Source organism: Erinaceus europaeus, chromosome 6 (genome assembly GCF_950295315.1).
Source record: "Erinaceus europaeus chromosome 6, mEriEur2.1, whole genome shotgun sequence".
NCBI lineage: Eukaryota > Metazoa > Chordata > Mammalia > Eulipotyphla > Erinaceidae > Erinaceus > Erinaceus europaeus.
In genome coordinates, this window is record NC_080167.1 from 38537018 (window position 1) to 38550231 (window position 13214).

Sequence of the window (13214 nt, forward strand, 5' to 3'; positions counted from 1 at the left end):
GCACATTAAGCTCACGTGAGGCTGAGGCATGGTGTAGATGTAAAACAGATGATACCGTTTTAGCAGTGCTAGGAATTAGTCGCCATTTTTTACAGTAATCAGATATCAGAGACATGTCTTTCGTGAGTGTTTCCTCGAGGATGTCGAACTTTGATGCCTGAGTTGCACAGCAGATGTCATCGGCATAGATGAACTTCCTTGTAGAAGTTTCTGGGAGGTCATTGATGTAAATATTAAATAGCGTAGGAGCCAGAACAGAGCCCTGGGGGAGGCCACTTGAGACAAGTCTCCGTCTGCTAGACTTGTCACCCAGATGTACCCGGAATCTTCTGTTTTGGAGAAGAAACGATATAGTGTTGTCCACCCATGGAGGCAGGCATCTTGAGATCTTGACCAGGAGACCACGGTGCCAGACCGTGTCATAGGCTGCTATGAGATCAACAAAGACAGCACCCGTCTTTAAATTCTTCTGGAATCCATTTTCACTGTAAGTTGAGAGGGCCAGGGCTTGTTCACAGGTAGATCTTCCTGGGCGGAAACCAGCCTGGGCGGGTGATAGGAATTTCTCGGTAAGATGAGAAATACGTGATAGAAGCAGCCTCTCAAGGAGTTTGTAACACACGGAGAGGAGAGAAATTGGTCTATAGCTGGCAGCCAGTGTTGGGTCTTTCTTTGGTTTCAAAACCGCTATGATCTTCGCACAACGCCAAACTTTGGGCATAGACTCAGATTCCAAGATGTGGGACAGGAATGAAGCGAGCCACTTCTTTGCCGCGGGGCCCAGGTTAAGAATGAGTTCTGGGGTGATGTTATCATAGCCAGCAGCTGTTCCCGGTTTAACCCTCTTCAAAGTGTCTTGCAGTTCAGACAGTGTAAAGGGAGAGAGTTTTGGAGATGGACAAGATAACCGGAAGTGGGATGACCACTCATGGGAAATTTCTCTTTTCCAGACTGGGTCGATCTTAGCACGTCCAACTTGAGTTAGGTGACTGGCCACTGAGTTTGGAGATATGGGAGGATGGGAGACGGGAGGGGGTTGGCTACCGGCACCCAGTCTGTGAAGAAGCTTCCAGGCCTTCCTACTTGAGTGGGTGAAGTTCAGACTTTCCGTGAGTTGTTGCCAGCGGGCTTGGCGTGCTGCATCCAGGGAGGCAATGAGATGGTCAGCCACATCTGGGTCGCCCGACTCATCATACTGCTTTAGTAGTTGCTCGCATTCAGCATCAAGACAAGGCATATAGTTAGCAATTGAAAAACAAGATCAGAAGGGAAAACACTAAGCAGAACTTGGACTGGAGTTGGTGTATACACCAAAGTAAAAGACTCTGGGGTGGTGGCTGGGGGAGGGTTCAGGTCCTGGAACATGATAGCAGAGAAGGACCTAGTGGGGTTATATTGTTATGTGGAAAACTGAGAAATGTTTTGGGCTTTTGTTTTGTTTGGGATTTTTTCTTATGTCTCTATTGGGGGATTAATGGTTTACAGTCAACAGTAAAAGACAATAGTATGTACATGTATAACATTTCCGACTTAAACTCAACTCCACAGGCATTGTAATATGTATGCTCTACTGGATACACTACCAAACAACCATGTACGTTTCATTTTAATGTCTAAAGCAACTCAAAATAAAATAATTATTTTTTCACTGCATTTCTATTAAAGGGTAAGGAGGAGGATATTTACCTTGTGGTGATATGGGAGCTGCCTGATGTGGTGCCTATCTTGAAAACTATGAATCGTGTTGTGCACCTGAAGATGTCTACTGACAGGAAAACAAGCCTTCCTTTCCCAAGCGTTGAGTTGATAACTGAGAAACACTTTTCTCAACATGTTAGTGTAAATTTCATTTCTTTATTTTCTCTTGTTTTTAATTCTGGAGAATTGCAAACATGTGGCAAGTAGAGAAAAATAATACCATTAACTTTGTGTACTGTTCCTCCATTTCAGAAATTATCTCTGCGTGGCCAACCTTATTTCTCTTTATTCATATCTTCTCATGACCACCAGCAAAATATTAGCTTGAACAAGTCCTAGATAATGTGTCATTTTACTCATCAATAATTCTAAATATACTTCTAGATGGTGGACTAAAAATTAACAATTATGCCATTACTTACTGAAATATTTTTTAATGTTATTAGTGACTTTATATTAATTTATAAAATTATAAGATAAAATGGGTATAATTATGTACCATTACTACCACTAGAGCTCTGTATCCTCATTTCCTCTATTGGAAGCTACAGTGGTTCTCCCAAAGTTGCAGATATGAGTTGATTATTTTTTTCTATTACTATCTATATTACTGTCTATATTTATACATATTTGCCCATTTATTCTATGGTTCTACATCTACATGTACTTCTGCATCTAAATGTTCTTTTTTCCTTTTCTCTAAATCCTGATAGAATTGAAGTTCAGAGCCCTCTGATCATCTTCCCCTATCATTTCTCCCCCGCTGGGGAGTATGGACCAAAATCCTTTTTGGGGTGCAGAAGCAAATATTTGTTTTAAAATAATACACAATGTGTCTGTAATATCATCATGTATTCACTTCTGTAATTTCTTACATTTTTTGAAATTCTTTTTTTTCTTTATTTTTTTATATTATTTTTTATTTATTTAATTTATTTATTCCCTTTTGTTGCCCTTGTTGTTTTATTGTTGTAGTTATTATTGTTGTTGTCATTGTTGGATAGGACAGAGAGAAATGGAGAGAGGAGGGGAAGACAGAGAGGAGGAGAGAAAGATAGACACCCGCAGACCTGCTTCACCGCCTGTGAAGCGACTCCCCTGCAGGTGGGGAGCCGGGGTTCGAACTGGGATCCTTATGCCGGTCCTCGTGCTTTGCGCCACCTGCGCTTAACCCGCTGCACTACAGCCCGACTCCCCTGAAATTCTTATTTTTATAGTTTATTTGCCTCAGCCAATATTTACACAATATACATTTGATGCATTTGGTTAATAGGTTATTTGGTTACTAAGTCCATTAAATCTGTTTTATAAGGGCTTGGGTGGTGGCACACCTGGTTGATCACACATGTTACAATGCACAAGGACCCTGGTTCAAGCCCCTGATCCCCACATGCAGAGGGAAAAGCTTCACAAGTGGCGAAGCAGTGCTGCAGAAATCTGTCTCTATATCACCCCTTTCTCTCTTAATTTCTGGCTGTCTCTATCCAACAAGTAAATAAATAAATAAATAAATAAGATTTCTTAAATCTCTTTTATGCTGTAACTCTTGCTATATTTTCCCTCTAATGATTTCTTTTTGAAGATACTGGACCGTTTGTGTCGAAGTTTCCCATTTTTCTGAAACTTGCTGGCTTATTTAATGGCTCAGTTGCATGAAGTTTTACTTTTTTTTTTATTGTCACCAGGGTTATTGCTGGGGCTCAGTGCAGACACTACAAATTCACTGTTCTGGGAAGCTATTTTTTTCTTTCTAATTTTTGTTATTAAAAGAGAGAGAAATTGACAGAGGATGGGGAGATAGAGGGAAAGAAAGATAAGACACTTACAGACCTGCTTTATGGTTCATGAAGTGGTTCCCTGAAGGTGGTGGCACACCTGGTTGAGTGCACATATTACAATGCACAAGCCTCCAGCCCCCCCCCCCCCACCTGCAGGGCTTTGCAAGTAGTGAAGCAGTGCTGTAAGTGTCTCTCTCTTCCTATCTTCCCTCTTGATATCCGACTTTCTCTATCCAATAAATGAATAAAGATAAGGAAATTTTTAAGAAAAATAAGGGGATCGGGTAGTAGTGCACTGGGTTAAGTACACAAAACGTGAAGTGCAAGGACCAGCTAAAGGATCCCTGTTCCAGCCCCCAGATCCCCACCTGCAGGGGTGGGTCACTTCACAAGCGGTGAAGCAGCCCTGCAGGTATCTATCTTTCTCTCCCCATCTCTGTCTTCCCCTTCTCTCTCAATTTCTCTCTGACCTATCCAACAACAACAATGGAAAAAAGATGGTGGCCAGGAGCAGTAGATTCATAGTGCAGACACAGAGCCTTAGCAATAACCCTGGAGGCAAACAATAAAAAGTAAATGAAAATAAATAATTTCTTGCCCTCCCCTCAGTTGTAAAAAGAAAAGGAATAGGTTTCCAAATATTCTTCAAATGTGTCAATTATATTTATTTGATACCATTCAAATTTTAAATATTTTAATATTTAATGCATTTCAGACAATAATATGAATTATTGTTGATGGTTGAATTATCCCGCCTCGAAGAAAGCTTAGTTCTATTTACTGGGAAATGATGTTAGGAAACTACTCTCTGAGTTTTTCAAAGTCACCATTGGTTTGATCTTTATTTTCAGACCTTTGCAAAGAACAGTTACAAAAGAAATCACTAGGTGACGCAATGGATAAAAGCATTAGACTCTTAAGCATGAGGTCCTGAGTTCAGTCTCTGGCAGCACATGAACCAGAGATATCTGATTCTCTCTCTCTCTCTCTCTCTTTTTCTCTCTCTCTCTCCCCTCCTATCTTCCTCATTAATAAATAAATAAAATATGGGAGTCTGGCAGTAGCGCAGTGGGTTAAGCGCATGTGGCGCAAAGCACAAGGACCGCATAAGGATCCCGGTTCAAGCTCCCGCCTCCCCACCTTCAGGGAGTCGCTTCACAGGTGAAGCAATTCTGCAGGTGTTTATCTTTCTCTCCCCCTCTCTGTCTTCTCCTTCTCTCTCCATTTCTCCCTGTCCTATCCAACAACAACGACATTAATAACAACAACAGTAAAACAAGGGCAACAAAAGGGAACAAATAAATATTAAAAAAAGAAAAATAAATAAAATATTTTAAAAGAAAAGAAATCATTAGTTCAAATAATATCCTAATTCAAGTTTAATGCAATGTGTTTTTGCTTTTTTTCTATCATCTTTTCTTTTTTTTTATTTAAGAAAGGAGACATTAACAAAACTGTAGGATAGATTTTCTTTGAGAAAATCTTTGTTCTTAATTATATGAATAGAATTGTTTTTTATTGTTATGTAAAACGTTTCAGATAAAACGCGGTTTCTTTTGTGTGAATCTTGATGAAAATGTCTGATGTAAAAAAAAAAGTCTGATGTAATGCACTGTGGTGAGCTCCTTATGTTATGAGTCTTACTGAAAAAAAAATGTTTTTTATGCAATATGAGATTTTATGTTATATGGTGCTGTATTACAATATAGCATGTTACAAAATACTTTTAGGAAAAGAAGAAAGTGGCCAGAAATATGAGAGCTAAAGAACAGTTCAAGATTTTGGTTTTTTCCCAGTTGGTTTTGTCCTTAGGGTATACAACACTTTGAGTATCCCATCAAACCATGATGCTTTACCACTACTTTAACATCCAGAGGGGTGTCTTAGTGGGGCCAGTGCATTGTTACACATGGGTCCTAGTTAATTCTTGACACCTCATAATAAACAATGTTCTTGTGTCTCTTTTTTCCTAAAATAAAAAATTCTTTTAAAAAATGTATTCAATATTTCCTTGTGCTAGAGCTCTGTACACAGCTAAGTTTGTTTCGCTTTATAATTACTTGCTTTTTCATAACTTAATATTATCTAATTATTTTGTAAGCATTTAAGTTATCCTAAAATTAAATCTGTAAAACAAGATCTGTTCTAACTTCTATTCCTGGACTTTCTACACTGTCTCTATAACTAACTTTTCTGTTTTTCATCTAGGTTATGAATGTTTTGTTTTAAATATATATGCTATTTTTATAATATAGTCTCTAATCATTTTATTCAGTTTCTTCTGTTTTCATTATGTGCATTTTCATGGATCTATGCCTTGATGTCCATGACCCAAGTTCAAGATCTGGCATATATGGGGGTGCTAAAGCACTGGAATAAATTCCAGTGGATGCTTATATCTGTCCTTATCACTATATGAACAACAAGTGGTCCAGTGGTGTGAAATCATGGAAAAACTAGGTCCCAATATCACACACACACACACACACACACACACACACACACACACACACACACACACACACACACACACACATTCTTGGACATCATCACAGGTTTTCATCATAGTCCATTAATAGTTTATCAATATCTCTCTAAAATTAATGAGGTAGAACAAGGAAATGGCTATTCTAATTTTTTTCCACAATGAATTTGTTTTCACTGTTGTGGACTATTGTATAAGTGGGATCCTAAAGGATATACTTAAGATTCCATTACTTCAAAATAATATTTTTCGGATTCGTTTATGTCACTATTTCAGCTTATTAATTTGTGCCTCAATAGATTATACTTTGTTTTTTCAAGATTCCTAAAGGTGTATGTGATCAAGAAAAAGTTAAAATGCTGACTAACATTTGAATATGCGTCAAAATATGTCAGAAATGGGTATAGATGCTGAATCTAGACATTAATTTAAATTATCTAACTATATCTATTTTTTAGGTTGACAACACCTATTTGATATGGAAGGAGCAAGTGTGCATTGAATGAAATGTGTGTATATTTTCAGGATGAAAGACAGAGAAATGCAGAAGCTATTTTTATATAAAGATTTAGATTACTTTTTTTTTTTGCCTCGAGGGTTATTACTGGGGCTCAGTGCCTGTACTATGAATCTACTGCTCCTGGAGGCTATTTTTCCCTTTTGTTGCCCTTGTTGTTTATCATTGTTGTTGTTATTGTTGTTGGATAGGACAGAGAGAAATGGAGAGAGAAGGAGGAGAGAGAGATAGACACCTGCAGACCTGCTTCACCACTTGTGAAGTGACCCCCCCCGAAGGTGGGGAGCTGAGGGCTCCAACCAGGATCCTTATGCCAGTCCTTGCTCTTTGTGCCATGAGCACTTAACCCACTGAACTACTACTGCCTGGCCTCCAGATTAATATTTTTGTATGATACTGATAACACAAAAATGCAACCCTACTACTCCAGGAATGAATTGTTTTGTCAAGTTGTTTTGTGAATTGTTTTGTCACATTGCATTTCAAGAACTTAGCAGAGTGAGTGCAAAAAAAAGAAAAGTATCACATAACACTAGCAATAAAAAGCATTTAATGATAATTAGAAAACATTTTTATACAGTAGGATAGAGCAGTGGTATTCACTCACTGATCAATGTGTGAAGGAAAAGTCAGTGAAAATATTCAATGTAGAATATTCTTCAAATAAGTTTGAAAGGAAGAGAAAAATGTGAAAGTAATCCAGTGGTGGTAGGCAAAGGTAGAATAAGTCAAGACTGAGAGGAAAGAGAAAAGATGTTGTTATTTCAATAAATAATACAAACGTAACATTTTAATAACAAAAAGACTAGACAGATTTTTCTAAATGCCAATTATATATATACACATATATATGTACATTTTGTTTTAGGTTGATAATAGAATAACAAAGTGTATTACTAATGTTTATACTGACATTAGATATTGTGTTTACAGTTTGTTTCCATCCTTTTCAGAATCTTGCCTTCAGTAGTGAAGTGAGCTGCATTGATTTATTACAAGTAGAAGGATATAATTTGATAGCTGCTGGAACGTTAAGTGGTGTAATCATTTTATGGAACTTTGTAACATTTACTGTCAAAGAAGTGTAAGTTGTATATCTTCCTTAAAATATATAAGTTGTATGCATAAGTCTAAGTAACATTCAATACTAAAGTCAAGCAATGATAGAAGTAGTAATTACTGAAGAGTGATAACTCTTAAGAGAGTCTTCCTAGAGGAAAGCTCATGAGTTTATGTTCTAAGAATCTAAATTCCAGAATAATATAAATAAAGGAAATCTTAAGTATTTTCATTCCTTAATATTTTGACCTTTAGTCTTCTGACTATAGTACATTTCCATGTGTAATTTTATTTGAATTTATAAATTCAGCAAATATTTAGCATAGATTATACCTGTTAACACTAATTTCTGCAGAGCTTCTAATATACTTACCTAAATTGCCACTAAGACTCTTGAGACCCTATATGTTTAAAAGTTCATCCCAATTTACTTCTCTCCCCAACGTCTCATCCAACATTTTCAGTGCTACCACTATCTACTTAATGACTAACGTTGAATGATGAAAGATATTCTAAATAGGTTTTTTTCTCTTTCACCACACCAATATATATGATTTATTGAAGCACAGTGCTAATAAGGGTGTAATTATATACAGTTCTACCTTTCAGTCAGCTACATTGACTATGTACCACAGCCTAAATCCTTACCTTCTCCCTACCATCCATTTCTCAATTTTCTTAACACTGTTTTTATAGGGAATAATATAACAATAAATCACTTACTATGGTTGAATTGTAAAATTAATTAATTCTCCCCAGTATGTAGTCGAACTATAAAGTTCATGTGTGAACATGCTTGGTTTAAGGAATTTTTAAGAGTGTATGGCAAAATACAAGATACTTATGTACAAGGAAAAGCAGGTAGACTAACAAGGCGAAGGCCATTCTTTTGATGTCACAGCCTAAACAAGGAATAGCTCTCCCAGTCTAAAGATGGAGATCTCTGCTGGGCTAGCTTTGAGGGCGGGAGAGAGAGATGACCAGGGACTCATGGCTGAGTGGTACACAGTTCAGTCTTTATTCATGTGGAACGCAGCACAATCTAAGCTATCTCTAATCACAATCTTGTCCTTATATATCCTGAGGTGGAAGAGTCAGGTCCAAAGAGGATGTACATAAGATAGGGGGTGGGGAGAAGGAAAAAGCATGCAAAACAGTGAGGATTAAACCAATGGCCTGGAGGCAGGGCAGTGCTTAGTTAATGGTGATTATGTAAATAGAATACATTGTTAAGCAGGGGGGATTAAACCAATGAAACAGAAGGGGTCTTAGAAGCAGAATTTAGAAGCATATCAAAAGATCTCCTTGTTGATGTTCTAGACATGACTAAGAATTCCTGCAAGCTCTATGTTATGCTCAACCAGACAAAAATAACACTATAGTTAATCATACATAAAGTTCCTTTCCTATAAAGAGATCATATAAATAGATTTAAATAGATTTAAAATCTCTGTACTGAACAACTATGTACCACCAAGCTAGAGAACCTGGAAGAAATAAATGAGTTAGTAGATACTTAGAAACTTCAAAAATTAAATAAAATAAACTACAACTAGAACATATGAACAGGCCAAAGAAATTGAAATAGTTATTAAAAACCTTCCCAAAAATAAAAGTCCTGGACCTGATGGCTGTAAAATGAAGCCTACAAAACCTTCAAAAAAGAACTAATACCTCTACTTTTAAAACTCTTCCAGAAGATTGAAGATACAGGAATACTCCTTTCCAGCTTCATGAAGTCAACATCACTCTGATACCAAAAGCAGACAGGGACATAACCAAAAAAGAAAACTACAGACCAATATCTCTGATGAATATAGATGTAAAATATTGAACAAATTTCTAGCCAATCAGATACAGCAGTATATTAAAAAGATTGTTCATCATGACCAAGTGGGGTTTATCCCAGGGATGCAAGGTTGATTTAACATATGTAAATCAATCAGCATCATCCTCCACATCAATAAAACCAAGACCAAAAACCACATGGTCATATCAATAGATTCAGAGAAAGCCTTTGACAAAATATTACATCCCTTTATGATCAAAACATGACCAAAAATTGGAATAGATGGAAAATTCCTCAAAATAGTTGAGTCCATATATAGCAAACCTATAGCTAACATCATACTCAATGGTGAAAAACTGGAAGCATTTCCCCTCAGATCAGGTACTAGATAGGCCTCCCAGTATCACCATTACTGTTGAACATAGTGTTGGAAGTTCTTGCCATAGCAATCAGGAAAGGAATTAAAGAGATATAGAGTGGAAGAGAAGAATTCAAACTCTCCCTATTTGCAGATGATGTGATAGTACACATAGAAAGACCTACAGAACTACACAACTATTAAGAACAATGAACTTGGGGCCAGGTGGTGTCACACTTGGTTGAGTGCATACATTTCAGTGCGCAAGGATCTGGATTCAAGACCCTAGTCCCCACCTGCAGGGGGAAAGCTTTGCAAGTGGTGAAGTAGTGTTGGAGGTGTCTCTCTGCCTCTCTCCTTCTCTATCACCTCGTTCTCTCTTGATTTCTGGCTGTTTATATCAAACAAAAATAAACATAATAAAAATTATATAAAAAAGAACAATGAACCCACCTTCTCTGACCCATCTTGGATGGACATAGAAGGAATTCTGTTACATGAGCTAAGTCAGAAAGAGAAAGACAAGTATGGGATAACCCCACTCTTAAACAGAAGTTGAGAAAGAAGAACAGAAAGGAAAACACAAAGCAGGATTTGACTGGATTTGGAGTAGGGAACCAAAGTAAAAGCCCTGAGTTGAGGGTGAGGGTGGATATTTGGCTTCACGGGGCAGGAGGTGAAGCGGGGGAAGATGGAATGGGACACAGTCTTTTGGTGGTGGGAATGGTGTTTATGTACACTCCTATTAATTTGTAATCATATTAATCACTATTTAATTGATATGAGAGGGGAAATTGAATGTCTCAAACTTTTTAATGCATAGACCATAGGCTGAGTTTTTGATAAGTTGACTCTCTTAAAAGCTTAGAGCAGGGAAAACAGAAGCAACCAGTGGCACAGCTATATACAAATAATGTCAAAGGACATAAATTATGGTGATGTTGTGTATGATACAGCAAGTCCTAACAAAGGGATATTTCAAAGTTAACCCAATTGCCAAATAATGTGATTATAGCAATAACTATCCATAGCCTTCTTAAACCCTAAGACAGCAGGAACCTCCCACTTCCTTTATAGAGACTATATTTTTCCCAGTCCTAGAACCTCTAGGGTGGGGCTCACTTTCCTGCATGCTTCTCTCAAGTCATACCAAATGATATTGCATCCTCCAATCCCAGCCTAATCAACACAAGGAATACCACCTCAGCATGCTTCACTTCAGACTGTGTCCAGAGACATCAGGCGTGGAATGTTAACCCTCCAGCCTCATTATTCAGGTCAGACCTTTCCTTTCATGGGATTCTCTAATTCCATTTCTAGTGGTTCACTTCCTAACAAAGTCCCAAACCTAGATATAGACCAGTTCCCGTGAGATAGAGTGTATGTTCATATGTATCCATAAATTAGGGCAAAATATATACCTGAAAGAAAAAGTACATAATAGTCTGCAGTGTGTCAGTATAAAATTTCTAATAAAATAGTCTACTTAGACTTAGATACCCTCTTCACCTACTTCCTACTTCCCTCACTCATTCCAAAGCTAACCTTATCAAAGCAAGGACTGCAAAAGCTGAGTAAAGGCAAGAGACCAGCATACTTTAACAATGACTCTTTAGTCACTATCAGGCCACCCCATCAACTGGAGCCCTATTTGGGGAGTCAGGAGTTTCCCAAACAGACATGATGGGCATAGACCTCGAATAATCCCTCTCTATATTGTTACTGGTCATTTCTATCAGTAACAACAAAATAGACCCCTTTGTGGGCCTCCATAGGACCTTGCCCTCAACTTGGATCAAAAAGGGTAGAGAATGTTCCGTCCTCTGAAGGGAGGCTAGTAAACATACACTGTGCTACACGTGAGGAAGATGGGTCCTGATATTGGGCAGCTCAGAATGTTCCTACTCATGACCACAGAATGTGAGCTCAGATCTACAGGGATATAGAGGTCACATAGGCTCCTAAGCTAAATATGAGCCCCAGATCAGATTAAATCGATGGGGTTTACAGTCAACAATATTTATATACCTTTCCCATATTTGGGAGCTACTCTCTTCCCTGATCCAGCTTTCTAGTCCTTTTTCTAGCCATGACATCATCTCCCCAGAGAATAACTTGGATCCACCTGTGTATCAGATTTAAGGCTCAGGGGGAAAAAAAGAAAAGGAAAAAAAAAAAAACTAGTATAGCCACAAGCCCTTTGGAATATAACTAAAATATGCCTACTAGCTATCTAAAAAATGGAGAACCCTCCTCCAACCCTTCATCTGCACTATTCCAGCCTTTAGGTTCATGATTAGTCAACAATTTGTTTGGCTTTATATGTTAACTTTCTTTTCAGCCACCAGGTTCCAGATGATACCATGATGCTAATCAGACTTCCCTGGACAGACAACCCCACCAATGTGTCCTGAGCTTCCCCAGAACCTCACCCCACTAGGGAAAGAGAGAGAAGGCTGGGAGTATGTATCAACCTGTCAATGCCCAGTGTTCAGCGGGGAAGCAATTACAGAAGCCAGCCCTTCCACCTTCTGCACCCCACAATGCCCTGGGTCCATACTTCCAGAGGGTTAAAGAATAGTAAAGCTATCAAGGGAGGTGATGGGATCCATATCTGGTAGTGGGAATTGTGTGAAGTTGTACTCCTCTTATCCTATGGTATTGTCAATGTTTCCTTTTTATAAATAAAATAAGTAAATAAGTAAATAAAAAGGAAAGCTCTAAAGAATCCAGCAAGAAGCTTTTGGAAATTATCAGGCAATATAATAGGGTGTCAAGCTACAAAATTAATATACAAAAGTCAGTAGCATTCCTTTATGCAAACACTAAGTTGGAAGAACATGAAATCCTGAAATCCCTTTTAACTATAGCAACAAAAAATAATAAAATATCTAGGAATAAACATAACCAAAGAAGTTAAAGACTTGTATGCTGAAAATTATGATTCACTATTCAAGGAAATATAAAAAGACACAAAGTGGAAAGATATTCCAAGTTCATGGGTTGGAAGAATTAACATTATTAAAATGAATATACTACTCAGAGCCTTATAAAAATTTAATGCAATCTCCATCAAGACCCTAACCACATTTTTAGGAGATGTGAATAAATGCTACAAATGTTTATCTGGAACCAGAAAAGACCTTGAAATGCCAAAACAATCTTGAGAATAAATAACAGAATTGGAGGCATCACACTATCTCAAACTGTATTATAGGGCCATTGTAAACTATGACCATTTCCTCTAGAGGAAAAGGAACGTTGCTGCAAGGTCTGTTCGCTATAATATTTGTTAACTGTGACATTAAATGACATGAAATGCCAGTTCAGGTGGTTAGGGATTATGTGTCTGATCCATAACAATGTACATTCTCTAGATCAGGGTCAACAGCAAATAAGCAGGAAGAGTAATCTAATCACTGAGTGACATCCTTGTCTCCACTCATTTATATGCTCCTGTAGGACAGTAACAATGTTTTATTCAAATTTGTGATTCAACTTACTTAAAGATGTTAACTCTTTCATTTTAT

At 37.6% G+C, this 13214-nt stretch overlaps 1 protein-coding gene across 1 annotated transcript in view; it reads left to right on the forward strand.

Annotated features, from left to right (window-relative positions):
* Window positions 1–13214, forward strand: part of WDR64 (WD repeat domain 64) — a 156134-nt gene that overhangs the window by 77695 nt on the left and 65225 nt on the right. Inside the window, exons 15-16 of the mRNA XM_060192039.1 lie at window positions 1666–1833; window positions 7432–7562. Of these exons, the coding sequence (XP_060048022.1) occupies window positions 1666–1833; window positions 7432–7562 (299 nt within the window). The remainder of the gene's footprint in view (window positions 1–1665; window positions 1834–7431; window positions 7563–13214) is intronic.